The sequence below is a fragment of the Coregonus clupeaformis genome, chromosome 20 (assembly GCF_020615455.1).
Source record: "Coregonus clupeaformis isolate EN_2021a chromosome 20, ASM2061545v1, whole genome shotgun sequence".
NCBI lineage: Eukaryota > Metazoa > Chordata > Actinopteri > Salmoniformes > Salmonidae > Coregonus > Coregonus clupeaformis.
In genome coordinates this window covers 27,352,886-27,369,714 of record NC_059211.1, presented here as the reverse complement: position 1 = coordinate 27,369,714, position 16,829 = coordinate 27,352,886, and the positions used below count along the sequence as shown (strand labels likewise).

Sequence of the window (16,829 nt, the reverse complement as noted above, 5' to 3'; positions counted from 1 at the left end):
GGAGGGCCGTACTGACCGATAGTAGTGTTTATAAACAGGAGGGCTGTACTGACCGATAGTAGTGTTTATAAACAGGAGGGCCGGACTGACCGATAGTAGTGTTTATAAACAGGAGGGCCGTACTGACACTGACCGATAGTAGTGTTTATAAACAGGAGGGCCGTACTGACCGATAGTAGTGTTTATAAACAGGAGGGCTGTACTGACCGATAGTAGTGTTTATAAACAGGAGGGCTGTACTGACCAATAGTAGTGTTTATAAACAGGAGGGCCGTACTGACCGATAGTAGTGTTTATAAACAGGAGGGCTGTACTGACCGATAGTAGTGTTTATAAACAGGAGGGCCGTACTGATCGATAGTAGTGTTTATGAACAGGAGGGCTGTACTGACCGATAGTAGTGTTTATAAACAGGAGGGCTGTACTGACCGATAGTAGTGTTTATAAACAGGAGGGCTGTACTGACCGATAGTAGTGTTTATAAACAGGAGGGCCGTACTGACCGATAGTTGTGTTTATAAACAGGAGGGCCGTACTGACACTGACCGATAGTAGTGTTTATAAACAGGAGGGCTGTACTGACCGATAGTAGTGTTTATAAACAGGAGGGCTGTACTGACCGATAGTAGTGTTTATGAACAGGAGGGCTGTACTGACCGATAGTAGTGTTTATAAACAGGAGGGCTGTACTGACCGATAGTAGTGTTTATAAACAGGAGGGCTGTACTGACCGATAGTAGTGTTTATAAACAGGAGGGCCGTACTGACCGATAGTAGTGTTTATAAACAGGAGGGCTGTACTGACCGATAGTAGTGTTTATAAACAGGAGGGCTGTACTGACCAATAGTAGTGTTTATAAACAGGAGGGCTGTACTGACCGATAGTAGTGTTTATAAACAGGAGGGCTGTACTGACCGATAGTAGTGTTTATAAACAGGAGGGCTGTACTGACCGATAGTAGTGTTTATAAACAGGAGGGCTGTACTGACCGATAGTAGTGTTTATAAACAGGAGGGCTTTACTGACCGATAGTAGTGTTTATAAACAGGAGGGCTGTACTGACCGATAGTAGTGTTTATAAACAGGAGGGCTGTACTGACCGATAGTAGTGTTTATAAACAGGAGGGCTGTACTGACCGATAGTAGTGTTTATAAACAGGAGGGCCGTACTGACCGATAGTAGTGTTTATAAACAGGAGGGCCGTACTGACCGATAGTAGTGTTTATGAACAGGAGGGCTGTACTGACCGATAGTAGTGTTTATAAACAGGAGGGCTGTACTGACCGATAGTAGTGTTTATAAACAGGAGGGCTGTACTGACCGATAGTAGTGTTTATAAACAGGAGGGCTGTACTGACCGATAGTAGTGTTTATAAACAGGAGGGCCGTACTGACCGATAGTAGTGTTTATGAACAGGAGGGCTGTACTGACCGATAGTAGTGTTTATAAACAGAAGGGCTGTACTGACCGATAGTAGTGTTTATAAACAGGAGGGCTGTACTGACCGATAGTAGTGTTTATAAACAGGAGGGCTGTACTGACCGATAGTAGTGTTTATAAACAGGAGGGCCGTACTGACCGATAGTAGTGTTTATAAACAGGAGGGCCGTACTGACCGATAGTAGTGTTTATAAACAGGAGGGCTGTACTGACCGATAGTAGTGTTTATAAACAGGAGGGCTGTACTGACCGATAGTAGTGTTTATAAACAGGAGGGCCGTACTGACCGATAGTAGTGTTTATAAACAGGAGGGCCGTACTGACCGATAGTAGTGTTTATAAACAGGAGGGCCGTACTGACCGATAGTAGTGTTTATAAACAGGAGGGCCGTACTGACACTGACCGATAGTAGTGTTTATAAACAGGAGGGCTGTACTGACACTGACCGATAGTAGTGTTTATGAACAGGAGGGCCGTACTGACCGTAATAATCAGGAGGGTTGTAATGACAGTAATAATCAGGAGGATTGTACTGACAGCAATAATCAGGAGGATTGTAATGACATTAATAATCAGGAGGATTGTACTGACAGTAATAATCAGGAGGATTGTACTGACAGCAATAATCAGGAGGGTTGTACTGACAGTAATAATCAGGAGGGGTTGTAATGACAGTAATAATCAGGAGGATTGTACTGACAGTGATAATCAGGAGGGTTGTAATGACAAATGTCAGAGACACATACAACCCTGTTTATTAACTTTGTACTGACAGTAATAATCAGGAGGGTTGTACTGACAGTTATAATCAGGAGGGTTGTACCTACCTAAGGACTCGAAACGGCGGCGGCCGTATGATCGTCAGGAGGGTTGTAATGACAGATGTCAGAGACACATACAACCCTGTTTATTAACTTTCTAACCTGCATTGGGTAGAGGGGGTGGAAGCTATGAATCACCTCTGACTTAACAAGGGGCCTGAGGGGGCCAACAGGGGCCACTGGCCACATGGTCCTCAGCTACCAGGCTGAAACACACACGTGTGGAATGGACCAGAGTGTGTCTACAGACCTCTGACCAGCCAAATTTGCACACTCTCCATCATGGATTTAACAATGTGGAAACTCCCTCCAGCCAAATCTTACACCAACCATGGGGAGTGTGCAAGTGTACACTTTGGGAGAAGTTTGGAGAATCAGGACACAACCTCAGTTGCCCTAAAAAGTCTCACTGTCTGCCATACGGTCACTGAGATATAGCCACACTGTCTGCCATACGGTCACTGGCTGAGATATAGCTTCACTGTCTGCCATACGGTCACTGAGATATAGCTTCACTGTCTGCCATATGGTCACTGAGATATAGCTTCACTGTCTGCCATACGGTCACTGGCTGAGATATAGCTTCACTGTCTGCCATATGGTCACTGAGATATAGCCTCACTGTCTGCCATACGGTCACTGAGATATAGCCTCACTGTCTGCCATATGGTCACTGAGATATAGCTTCACTGTCTGCCATACGGTCACTGAGATATAGCCCCACTGTCTGCCATACGGTCACTGAGATACAGTATACACTATATATACAAAAGTATGTGGACACCCCTTCATATTAGTGGATTCGGCTATTTCAGCCACACCCGTTGCTGACAGGTGTATAAAATCGAACACACAGCAATGCAATCTCCATAGACAAACATTGGCAGTAGAATGGCCTTACTGAAGAGCTCAGTGACTTTCAACGTGGCACCGTCATAGGATGCCACCTTTCCAGCAAGTCAGTTTGTCAGATTTCTGCCCTGCTAGAGCTGCCCCGGTCAACTGTAAGTGCTCTTATTGTGGTAGGCCACACAAGCCTAGTGCTGAAGTGCGTAGCGTGTAAAAATCGTCTGTCTTCGGTTGCAACACTCCCTACCGAGTTCCAATATGCCACAGGAAGCAACATCAGCACAAGAACTGTTCGTCTAGAGCTTCATGAAATGGGTTTTCATGGCCGAGCAGCCGCACACAAGTCTAAGATCACCATGCGCAATACCAAGCGTCGGTTGGAGTTGTGTAAAGCTTGCCGCCATTGGACTCTGGAGCAGTGGACACGCATTCTCTGGAGTGATGAATCACGCTTCACCATCTGGCAGTCCGACAGACTAATCATGGTTCGAGCTAGGCCCCTTAGTTCCAGTGAAGGGAAATCTTAAAACTACAGCATACAATGACATTCTAGACGATTCTGTGATTCCAACTTTGTGGCAACAGTTTGGGGAAGGCACTTTCCTGTTTCAGCATGACAATGCCCCAGTGCACAAAGCGAGGTCCATATAGAAATGGTTTGTCGAGATCGGTGTGGATGAACTTGACTGGCCTGCACAGAGCCCTGACCTCAACCCCATCGAACACCTTTGGGATGAATTGGAATGCTGACTGCGAGCCAGGCCTAATCGCCCAACATCAGTGCCTTACCTCACTAATGCTCTAGTGGCTGAATGGAAGCAAGTTCCCGTAGAAATGTTCCAACATCTAGTGGAAAGCCTTCCCAGCAGAGTGGAGGCTGTTATAGCAGCAAAGGTGTCCACATACTTTTGGTCACGTAGTTTATATTTTTAAATTCCCATAAAACATAAAACTGTTTAAAAAGGCATAAAAGAAACAAACAATGTGAGTGGTGTTGGAGGGCCAGTAGGACGCACTCTTTCCTATGGTCAAAAAAATTGCCCTATTTTCCAGGTCTTTGCTGTAAATGAGAATGTGTTCTCAGTCAACTTACCTGGTAAAATAAGGGTTGATAATAAAGAGAGAGAGAGAGAGAGAGAGAGAGAGAGAGAGAGAGAGAGAGAGAGAGAGAGAGAGAGAGAGAGAGAGAGAGAGAGAGAGAGAGAGAGAGAGAGAGAGAGAGAGAGAGAGAGAGAGAGAGAGAGAGAGAGAGAGAGAGAAAGAGAGAGATGAGAGAGAGAGAGAGAGAGAGGGGTGAGAGAGAGAAGAGAGAAAGAGAGGAGAGAGAGGAGAGAAAGAGAGAGAGATGGAGAGAGAGAGAGAGAGAGAGAGAGATGGAGAGAGAGAGAGAGAGAGAGAGAGAGAGAGAGAGAGAGAGAGAGAGAGAGAGAGAGAGAGAGAGAGAGAGATGGAGAGAGAGATGGGGAATATGACGAGAACATGTGCTTTATAGCTCAAAATAATCTATTTAAAAAACAGTGAACAAATACTAAAACTTTTTATGATAGAGGGGTTTAGATTGTTTCTCCATGCATGTTGTTAACTGCCTCTGAGAGTTGCAGTGCTCCGTATGGCTACCTCAAACCATTCACTGTAGCATTCTGAGAGTTGCAGTGCTCCGTATGGCTACCTCAAACCATTCACTGTAGCATTCTGAGAGGAGTCTGTTGGAAATCACTCAAACACAAGCCACTGACTGCACAAACAGATAGTCGGTTTGTCTGACCTGACCTGTACAGCAGAGAAAGAGTCTGCATTCATTTGATCCCAACACAGTTTAACACGTCATAACTCTCATAGCGGACTAAATGAATACAACATGAGACTATAGCTCCAGCATTTAAGTTTCCCTACTACTGCGACCAGCCAAAACTACATGGCTGTGGTGCTAGGCTAACCGTGGCTAGTCCGGTGTCAGGTCTATGTGTCTGTGTGTCAGAGCTATGTTAGGTGATGTGGTACCTCGTACACAGAGCACTATGTCTGCCAGCGATGTGTGACTCATGTCTGGACACGTCTGATAGGATGAGCACTCTACCACTCACAGACTCCACTCTCCTCTTCAGAGGTCAAGATCTCTCACACTCAGGCACCACATAGAGAGCTGTCTAAGCACACACTTCTGAGATGACAGTTTGTGTGCGTGTGCGTGTGTGTGTGTGTGTGTGTGTGTGTGTGTGTGTGTGTGTGTGTGTGTGTGTGTGTGTGTGTGTGTGTGTGTGTGTGCACCTGTCTGTCTGTCTGTCTGTAAACTCACTCCTCCCCATGAGGCAAAATGTTTGGGACTGTGGGAAATTATTCTCTTATATTTTAGACGTGCTGTTAGCTTAAAAAGAAAGCATTAATGATTAAACATAAAAGGTTTGTACTGTACTGATATAAATTGTTTAACCTAACAAGCTGTGATTAATGTGAGGAACGTTAGGGGGTAGGATGAGATAAGACTTGTGTCTCACTTACACAAACACAGCTTCTTTGTTAGAACGCTCAAGGACATGTGTCCTGCTACAAAGATGTCTGGGTTTGCTGACTCGGGACAAGTTGTGGAGAAAACAACTGACACCTGGCAACAGTGAAGCGCCAAGGGGCTGGGACCAGCCTGTGCGCCAACGATAGGCTGAGTAAGTCTAAACCACGCTCAGTCTCTACTCTGATAGGCCAGCAGGGAGCGGGAACTATCTCTGTCAGAGTATTTAAAGAAGAACTTATAACAATGGACCAGTTCTCTGACTGCCCTGCGTGGTTTTTCAGTGGACCCGTATAAACGAACATCATATTTACCATTGAAGTGTTTTGCATTAATTAAAATACTAGTCTATTTTAGAAGACGTGTATTGACCTCTTTTTGTTCCAATATCAGATTTGAATTGACGCAACTTAACAGGACCATGACAGAGGTCACAAAATGTCAAATCCCAATATACCACACTCTGATTGGCTGAAGAGGTTGAGGGGAAAATGACTTTTGGAACAGCCTGTATGCACACTCCCCTGCCTGCCTTAATTATAGCTAACAGAGCTGGAGGAGAGGAGAGGAGAAGAGGAGAGGAGGAGGAGAGAGGAGGAAAGCGATGTCCTGCCAATGTTTGTACAACAAGCCCATTCTTCCCCTAATTGTCTTGTGTGGAGTGTTGTAGTGATTGGCAACCCAATCCCTCTGAAACCAAAACCCAGCCTGGCTCATGACGTTTCTTTAATATCACCAGATTACTAAATTGTTCCCATCATCACTCCTCTCTTTATTACTGTGGCTTTGTTTGGACCCGTGTCTGAGAGGGGGAAAAACACACACACACACACACAAAGACACACACACACATGCACACACACACACACACATTGTGTGTGCTACTGTAAGTAAGTCATTGGTTAATACAGTCTGATACTGCCATAGAAAGTCTGCTGGCCTGGCCCGCACAGCAGTAGACAGGCTAGAAACCTGACCTGGAGCACAGCTAACATAACATGGGAGTGATGCTGAGCTGCCTGGCCCTGCTCTACACTGTAGCCAGCTCTGGCAAAGGTGAAGCTCTAAATCCATATGATAAGCAAAAGAGCTGCTAGGAGTCTGTGTGTGCATGTGTGTGCATGTGCATGTGTGTGTATGTGTGTGTGTGTGCCTGCGTGTGCACGTGTGAAAGCTATGATGGAAATGTATACAATCAAGATGAGCCAAACACATTAGAAGCACAGTAAGTGTATAATCTCTTTGTATTCTCACTAGAATGTTCCATATTATAAACTGGGTGGTTCGAGCCCTGAATGCTGATTGGCTGACAGCCGTGGTATATCAGACTGTATACCACAGATATGACAAAACATTTATTTTTACTGCTCTAATTACGTTGGTAACCAGTTTATAATAGCAGTAAGGCACCTCGGGGGTTTGAGGTATATGGCCAATATACCACGGCTAACGGCTGTTTCCAGGCACTCCGTGTTGCATCATGCTTAAAACCAGCCCTTAGCCGTGGTATATTGGCCATATACCATACCCCCTTATTGCTTATATGTAACAGTGTAGGTGATGCAGAGCTGTTATAATATCTGTCTTCCTCACCACAACAGTGTCATACTGTACTGTCTACCGCCAGCCAACTCCGCCTCACTACAAGGTGTGGAAAACCCAATGACGTACATACAGTTAAAGTCGGAAGTTTACATACACCTTAGCCAAATACATTTATACTCAGTTTTTCACAATTCCTGACATTTAATCCTAGTAAAAATTCCCTGTCTTAAGACAGTTAGGATCACCACTTTATTTTAAGAATGCGAAATGTCAGAATAATAGTAGAGAGAATGATTTATTTCACCTTTTATTTATTTCATCACATTCCCAGTGGGTCAGAAGTTTACATACACTCAATTAGTATTTGATAGCATTGCATTTAAATTGTTTAACTTGGGTCAAACGTTTCGGGTAGCCTTCCACAAGCTTCCCACAATAAGTTGGGTAAATTTTGGCCCATTCCTCCTGACAGAGCTGGTGTAACTGAGTCAGGTTCGTAGGCCTCCTTGCTCGCACACGCTTTTTCAGTTCTTCCCACACATTTTCTATAGGATTGAGGTCAGGGCTTTGTGATGGCCACTCCAATACCTTGACTTTGTTGTCCTTAAGCCATTTTGCCACAACTTTGGAATTATGCTTGGGGTCATTGTCCATTTGGAAGACCCATTTGCGACCAAGCTTTAACTTCCTGACTGATGTCTTGAGATGTTGCTTCAATATATCCACATCATTTTCCTTCCTCATGATGCCATCTATTTTGTGAAGTGCACCAGTCCCTCCAGCAGCAAATCACCCCCACAGCATGATGCTGCCACCCTCATCCTTCACGGTTGGGATGGTGTTCTTCGGCTTGCAAGCAACCCCCTTTTTCCTCCAAACATAACGATGGTCATTATGGCCAAACAGTTCTATTTTTGTTTAATCAGACCAGAGGACATTTCTCCAAAAAGTACGATCTTTGTCCCCATGTGCAGTTGCAAACCGTAGTCTGGCTTTTATATGGCGGTTTTGGAGCAGTGGCTTCTTCCTTGATGAGCGGCCTTTCAGGTTATGTCGATATAGGACTCGTTTTACTGTGGATATAGATACTTTCGTACCTGTTTCCTCCAGCATCTTCACAAGGTCCTTTGCTGTTGTTCTGGGATTGATTTGCACTTTTGGCACCAAAGTACGTTCATCTCTAGGAGACAGAACGCGTCTCCTTCCTGAGCGGTATGACGGCTGCGTGGTACATCTCCAATTGACTCAAATGATGTCAGTTAGCCTAACAGAAGCTTCTAAAGCCATGACATCATTTTCTGAAATTTTCCAAGCTTTTTAAAGGCACAGTCAACTTAGTGTATGTAAACTTTTGACCCACTGGAATTGTGATACAGTGAATTATAAGTGAAATAATCTGTCTATAAATAATTGTTGGAAAAATTACTTGTGTCATGCACAAAGTAGATGTCCTAACCGACTTGCCAAAACTATAGTTTGTTAACAAGAAATGTGTGGAGTGGTTGAAAAACAAGTTTTAATGACTCCAACCTAAGTGTATGTAAACTTCCGACTTCAACGGTAAATATATACACTGAGGGTATAAAACATTAAGAACACCTTTCTAATATTCAGTTGGCCTCAGAACAGCCTCGTAGGGGCATGGACTCTACAAGGTGTCGACATGGATGCTGGCCCATGTTGACTCCAGTGTGTCAAGTTGGCAGGATGTCCTTTGAGTGGTGGACCATTCTGCATACACACGGGAAACTGTTGAGCGTGAAAAACCCAGGAGCGTTGCAGTTCTTGACACAAACCGCTGCGCCTGGCACCTACTATCATACACTGTTCAAAGGCACTTACCATACACTGTTCAAAGGCACTTAAATATTTTTTCTTGCCAATTCACCCTCTGAATGGCACACATACACAATCCATGTCTCAATTGTCTCAAGGCTTGAAAATCCTTCTCCCTTTCATCTACACTGATTGAAGTGGATTTAACAGGTGACAGCAATAAGGAATCATTGCTCTCAACTGGATTAACCTGGTCATTCTATGTCAATGTTTTGTACACTCAGTCTATGGGAAAACCCCAGGATGTAAACTCAGGTTTATGTAGCTGTAAACTAACGTCAGACAGCCACAATATGTCTCTCTTTCCCAATAATGACTTAATTCCAGTGGAGCATGCAGATAGACCCAGCTGCTTTCGTTGGACCTAAATGCTGTCTGCTCGATGAATCAAAACCACACCCTGCCTCCAGACACAACACTGGCCAATCAGCATCCTTCCATCAGATAACAGAGACATACGTTAGCTAGCTAGCCACTGTGTTGTAGGCTAAACATAGTGGAGTGGAGGGATGCTGATATACAAAGTACAGGACTCCTGCTTTGGCATGAATACGATCTTAGCCTCTGTGTTGAAGGAATAGTGGAGTGGAACAGCTGATAGACACAAACAAACAACACAGGATCCTGGTCCAAAGTGCATGGAGTACAACATTGACATAACATGCCAAATAATCAACATCACAGTTATCGCTGTAACAAGTCCACCCATTGGTTGGTCTTATCGTCATCACAGTAACAAGTCCACCCATTGGTTGGTCTTATCGTCATCACAGTAACAAGTCCACCCATTGGTTGGTCTTATCATCATCACAGTAACAAGTCCACCCATTGGTTGGTCTTATCGTCATCACAGTAACAAGTCCACCCATTGGTTGGTCTTATCGTCATCACAGTAAGAAGTCCACCCATTGGTTGGTCTTATCATCATCACAGTAACAAGTCCACCCATTGGTTGGTCTTATCGTCATCACAGTAACAAGTTCACCCATTGGTTCTTCTTTATCCCACCCACGTCTCTACCTGGGAGGTCACAATGGTATCCTTCTAACAGGCATATTTATCTTTGTTTGTTTATCTAATTGTTTGTTCGTCTGTCTGTGTACACCACTGTGTGTGTGTGTGTCAAAGTTTTATGTGTGTACATCATTGTGTGTTTGTGTGTACATCATTGTGTGTTTGTGTGTATATCATTGTGTGTTTGTGTGTACATCATTGTGTGTTTGTGTGTACATCATCGTGTGTTTGTGTGTACATCATCGTGTGTTTGTGTGTACATCATTGTGTGTTTGTGTGTACATCATCGTGTGTTTGTGTGTACATCATCGTGTGTTTGTGTGTACATCATTGTGTGTTTATGTGTACATCATCGTGTGTTTGCTGTCTGTTAGACGTGTTATCTCTCACCTGAGCTGTTCCAAGTGGAGGTGGCTACAACACTGGGGTCCTGGGGGAACTCAGACCCTGTAGACAGGAGAGAGAGGAGAAATTACTGTTACTGGGTTGCTCCGCCATCAAGTCATACACATGGACAGGGAGAAAAGCAGGGTTTTACATTTAAGAAGAAAATATAAAAGCAGTAAAGACAGTTCATCCCTGAGTAATAATAATAATGTTATTACTGAAGACCAGAGGGCAGTAGTATCAGATAGGTAACATCATGGAGTCATGCTCCGGTCTTATTAATACCTGAACACAGCAGCTCTCCTCTCTGTCTGCATCCTAAATGGCACTCTTCTTCCTACATAGTGCACTACTTTTGACCAGAGCCCCTTTTCAAAAGTAGTGCACTACTGTATATAGGGAATAGGGTGTCATTTGGGATGCAGGCTATGTTTCATATCCAGAGATGAGACAGGCAGAATGAACTATTCACATCCAGGTGATTTCTGTCCTGGAGCTGTGTGGGTCAGAAACTATTATAATGTAGCTCTCTCTGACCGACTGGTGTCAACACATTTACAACCTGTATCTCTCCGATTCTCTCTGTCCAACTTCTTCTCTCTCTCTCTCATAGATTTTTTTCTCCTTCTCTCTGCGCCTCTCTGTGAAGTAGTGAGTCCCCATGCACAGCCATGTCTGAGTGAGTGTGTTTAATGGGACAGGCTCCCACAGCCTCTCTGCAGGTTGCTGTGCTTGTTTAACATTACGAATGGACAGACTGCTGACAGACAGACAGACAGAGAGACAGACAGACAGAGAGACAGACAGACAGAGAGACAGACAGACAGAGAGAGAGACAGACAGACAGACAGACAGACAGACAGACAGACAGACAGACAGACAGACAGACAGACAGACAGACAGACAGACAGACAGACAGACAGACATGGGCCTTCTCTGTCAAGGCCTCAGACTCTACTGTTAGTAGCCTTACTGGAGACACCCCACCCCTGCTCAACGGAACCTTTCAAACTGACCCAAATTGTCCACTTACTGAATCCACTATCCTTACTCACTTCACTATAATAATATATCATACTATACACTATCCTGCAGGAGCAAAAGATGAGAATCCAAATAACACACAAGATTAGCCAGGTCTCACTTCTTATAACAGATTTATGACTGATTACCAACCGCAGCTGTGCCATCTGGGTTCAGAGCAGAGGGCCATGGTAGTGAGAGAGGAGTGGCAGAGTGTGAGGCAGTAGACTAGAGGTCCTGTGAGAGCTGTGGTGGAACGGACTGGGAGGTGTTAATTGGGTGATAATCTGCGGTTCAACGCGTGGAGTGTTGGGAGGGAATAACGAGTGCGGTGCAGGAATCTAGCCTGGGTTAATGAGGCTGCATGGTGTAGGACTGCTGCACCTGTTACTGTGGCTGTAAACAACATGCTGGTATTATAATCAGGTGTATTTCAGCACATAAAAATTAGTGTTGATGGAATGTTTTGGCACACTGATTCATACTTGTGGGTGATGTTGATGATGACACTGCTGAATGTGGCTGTGGAACTCTAGGGCGGGTTCTATTTACTCTAGGCTGTGGAACTCTAGGGCGGGTTCTATTTACTCTAGGCTGTGGAACTCTAGGGAGGGTTATATTTACTCTAGGCTGTGGAACTCTAGGGAGGGTTCTATTTACTCTAGGCTGTGGAACTCTAGGGAGGGTTCTAATTACTCTAGGCTGTGGAACTCTAGAGGGGGTTCTATTTACTCTAGGCTGTGGAACTCTAGGGAGGGTTCTATTTACTCTACGCTGTGGAACTCTAGAGAGGGTTCTATTTACTCTAGACTGTGGAACTCTAGAGAGGGTTCTATTTACTCTAGGCTGTGGAACTCTAGAGAGGGTTCTATTTACTCTAGGCTGTGGAACTCTAGAGAGGGTTCTATTTACTCTAGGCTGTGGAACTCTAGGGCGGGTTCTATTTACTCTAGGCTGTGGAACTCTAGAGAGGGTTCTATTTACTCTAGGCTGTGGAACTCTAGGGAGGGTTCTATTTACTCTAGGCTGTGGAACTCTAGGGAGGGTTCTATTTACTCTAGGCTGTGGAACTCTAGAGAGGGTTCTATTTACTCTAGGCTGTGGACCTCTAGAGAGGGTTCTATATACTCTAGGCTGTGGAACTCTAGAGAGGGTTCTATTTACTCTAGGCTGTGGAACTCAAGAGAGGGTTATATTTACTCTAGGCTGTGGAACTCTAGAGAGGGTTCTATTTACTCTAGGCTGTGGAACTCTAGGGAGGGTTCTATTTACTCTAGGCTGTGGAACTCTAGGGAGGGTTCTATTTACTCTAGGCTGTGGAACTCTAGAGAGGGTTCTATTTACTCTAGGCTGTGGAACTCTAGAGGGGGTTCTATTTACTCTAGGCTGTGGAACTCTAGGGAGGGTTCTATTTACTCTAGTAAAGACTACAGGGGCTGTGGCTGAGACTTCAATCTAATGAAACTACAAACAGTCTCATGAGCTATAACGTAGCCTCGTTTTTATGATGTAATCATAGTAAGAAAAACCCAGGAGGTGGATAGTGGAGAGGGGAGAGAGGCGTGACGGCTCGCTGGCTCTCCTAACACAAGTGGAGCCAGGTGAGGACCCTGCAGATGAAGTGGAGCCAGGTGAGGACCCTACAGAGGAAGTGGAGCTAGGTGAGGACCCTACAGAGGACGTGGAGCCAGGTGAGGACCCTACAGAGGAAGTGGAGCCAGGTGAGGATCCTACAGAGGAAGTGGAGCCAGGTGGGGACCCTACAGAGGAAGTGGAGCCAGGTGAGGACCCTACAGAGGAAGTGGAGCCAGGTGAGGACCCTGCAGATTAAGTGGAGCCAGGTGAGGACCCTACAGATTAAGTGGAGCCAGGTGAGGACCCTACAAAGGAAGTGGAGCCAAGTGAGGACCCTGCAGATTAAGTGGAGCCAGGTGAGAACCCTACAGAGGACGTGGAGCCAGGTGAGGACCCTACAGATGAAGTGGAGCCAGGTGAGGACCCTACAGAGGAAGTGGAGCCAGGTGAGGACCCTACAGAGGAAGTGGAGCCAGTTGAGGACCCTACAGAGTTAGTGGAGCCAGGTGAGGACCCTACAGAGGAAGTGGAACCAGGTGAGGACCCTACAAAGGAAGTGGAGCCAGCTGAGGACCCTGCAGATTAAGTAGAGCCAGGTGAGGACCCTACAGAGGACGTGGAGCCAGGTGAGGACCCTACAGAGGAAGTGGAGCCAGGTGAGGACCCTACAGAGGACGTGGAGCCAGGTGAGGACCCTACAGAGGAAGTGGAGCCAGGTGAGAACCCTGCAGAGGAAGTAGAGCTAGGTGAGGACCCTACAGAGGAAGTGGAGCCAGACGAGGACCCTACAGAGGAAGTGGAGCCAGGTGAGGACCCTACAGAAGAATTGTAGCCAGGTGAGGACCCTACAGAGAAAGTGGAGCCAGGTGAGGACCCTGCAGATTAAGTGGAGCCAGGTGAGGACCCTACAGATTAAGTGGAGCCAGGTGAGAACCCTACAAAGGAAGTGGAGCCAGGTGAGGACCCTGCAGGTTAAGTGGAGCCAGATGAGGACCCTACAGAGGAAGTGGAGCCAGGTGAGGACCCTACAGAAGAATTGTAGCCAGGTGAGGACCCTACAGAGAAAGTGGAGCCAGGTGAGGACCCTGCAGATTAAGTGGAGCAAGGTGAGGACCCTACAGATTAAGTGGAGCTAGGTGAGGACCCTACAGAGGAAGTGGAGCCAGGTGAGGACCCTACAGAAGAATTGTAGCCAGGTGAGGACCCTACAGAGAAAGTGGAGCCAGGTGAGGACCCTGCAGATTAAGTGGAGCCAGGTGAGAACCCTACAGAGGAAGTAGAGCTAGGTGAGGACCCTACAGAGGAAGTGGAGCCAGGTGAGGACCCTACAGATGAAGTGGAGCCAGATGAGGACCCTACAGAGGAAGTGGAGCCAGGTGAGGACCCTACAGAAGAATTGTAGCCAGGTGAGGACCCTACAGAGAAAGTGGAGCCAGGTGAGGACCCTGCGGATTAAGTGGAGCCAGGTGAGGACCCTACAGATTAAGTGGAGCCAGGTGAGGACCCTACAAAGGAAGTGGAGCCAGGTGAGGACCCTGCAGGTTAAGTGGAGCCAGGTGAGGACCCTACAGAGGACGTGGAGCCAGGTGAGGACCCTACAGAGGAAGTGGAGCCAGGTGAGGACCCTACAGAGGAAGTGGAGCCAGGTGAGGACCCTACAGAGGAAGTGGAGCCAGGTGAGGACCCTACAGAGTTAGTGGAGCCAGGTGAGGACCCTACAGAGGAAGTGGAGCCAGGTGAGGACCCTACAAAGGAAGTGAAGCCAGGTGAGGACCCTGCAGATTAAGTGGAGCCAGGTGAGGACTCTACTGAGGACGTGGAGCCAGGTGAGGAACCTACAGAGGAAGTGGAGCCAGGTGAGGACTCTACAGAGGAAGTGGAGCCAGGTGAGGACCCTACAGAGGAAGTGGAGCCAGGTGAGGACCCTACAGATGAAATGGAGCCAGGTGAGGACCCTACAGAGGAAGTGGAGCCAGGTGAGGACCCTACAGAGGAATTGGAGGCAGGTTAGGACCCTACAGAGGAAGTGGAGGCCAGGTGAGGACCCTACAGAGGAAGTGGAGCCAGGTGAGGACCCTACAGAGAAAGTGGAGCCAGGTGAGGGCCTTACAGAGGAATTGGAGCCAGGTGAGGACCCTGCAGAGGAAGTGGAGCCAGGTGAGGACCCTACAGAGGAAGTGGAGCCAGGTGAGGACCCTACAGAGGAAGTGGAGCCAGGTGAGGACCCTACAGATTAAGTGGAGCCAGATGAGGACCCTACAGAGGAAGTGGAGCCAGATGAGGACCCTACAGAGGAAGTGGGGCCAGGTGAGGACCCTACAGAGGAATTGGAGCCAGGTGAGGACCCTAAAGAGGAACTGGAAGCAGGTGAGGACCCTACAGAGGAGGTGGAGCCAGGTGAGGACCCTACAGATGAAGTGGAGCCAGGTGAGGACCCTACAGAGGAAGTGGAGCCAGGTGAGGACCCTACAGAGGAAGTGGAGCCAGGTGAGGACCCAACAGAGGAAGTGGAGCCAGGTGAGGACCCTACAGAGGAAGTGGAGCCAGGTGAGGACCCAACAGAGGAAGTGGAGCCAGGTGAGGACCCTACAGAGGAAGTGGAGCCAGGTGAGGACCCTACAGATTAAGTGGAGCCAGATGAGGACCCTACAGAGGAAGTGGGGCCAGGTGAGGACCCTACAGAGGAATTGGAGCCAGGTGAGGACCCTAAAGAGGAACTGGAAGCAGGTGAGGACCCTACAGAGGAGGTGGAGCCAGGTGAGGACCCTACAGATGAAGTGGAGCCAGGTGAGGACCCTACAGAGGAAGTGGAGCCAGGTGAGGACCCTACAGAGGAAGTGGAGCCAGGTGAGGACCCAACAGAGGAAGTGGAGCCAGGTGAGGACCCTACAGAGGAAGTGGAGCCAGGTGAGGACCCTACAGAGGAAGTGGAGCCAGGTGAGGACCCTACAGATTAAGTGGAGCCAGATGAGGACTCTACAGAGGAAGTGGAGCCAGGTGAGGACCCTACAGAGAAATTGGAGCCAGGTGAGGACCCTACAGAGGAACTGGAAGCAGGTGAGGACCCTACAGAGGAGGTGGAGCCAGGTGAGGACCCTACAGATGAAGTGGAGCCAGGTGAGGACCCTACAGAGGAAGTGGAGCCAGGTGAGGACCCAACAGAGGAAGTGGAGCAAGGTGAGGACCCTACAGAGGAAGTGGAGCCAGGTGAGGACCCAACAGAGGAAGTGGAGCCAGGTGAGGACCCTACAGAGGAGGTGGAGCCAGGTGAGGACCCAACAGAGGAAGTGGAGCCAGGTGAGGACCCAACAGAGGAAGTGGAGCCAGGTGAGGACCATACAGAGAAAGTGGAGCCAGGTGAGGACCCTACAGAGGACGTGGAGCCAGGTGAGGACCCTACAGAGGACGTGGAGCCAGGTGAGGACCCTACAGATTATGTGGAGACAGATGAGGACCCTACAGAGGAAGTGGAGCCAGGTGAGGACCCTACAGAGGAATTTGGAGCCAGGTGAGCACCCTACAGAGGAACTGGAAGCAGGTGAGGACCCTACAGAGGAGGTGGAGCCAGGTGAGGACCCTACAGATGAAGTGGAGCCAGGTGAGGACCCTACAGAGGAAGTGGAGCCAGGAGAGGACCCAACAGAGGAAGTGGAGCCAGGTGAGGACCCTACAGAGGAAGTGGAGCCAGGTGAGGACCCAACAGAGGAAGTGGAGCCAGGTGAGGACCCAACAGAGGAAGTGGAGCCAGGTGAGGACCATAAAGAGAAAGTGGAGCCAGGTGAGGACAATACAGAGGACGTGGAGCCAGGTGAGGACCATACAGAGAAAG

The 16,829-nt window shown here is 47.5% G+C and overlaps 1 protein-coding gene across 1 annotated transcript in view; it reads right to left on the bottom strand.

The window, feature by feature from the left end:
- Nucleotides 1–11,145, bottom strand: part of ror1 (receptor tyrosine kinase-like orphan receptor 1) — a 118,544-nt gene extending 107,399 nt beyond the window's left edge. Inside the window, exons 1-2 of the mRNA XM_041838730.2 lie at nt 11,112–11,145; nt 10,406–10,462 (exon numbers count right to left, since the gene is read on the bottom strand). Coding sequence (XP_041694664.2) covers nt 10,406–10,462; nt 11,112–11,145 — 91 coding nt within the window. The remainder of the gene's footprint in view (nt 1–10,405; nt 10,463–11,111) is intronic.
- Nucleotides 11,146–16,829: the final 5,684 nt, after the last annotated feature.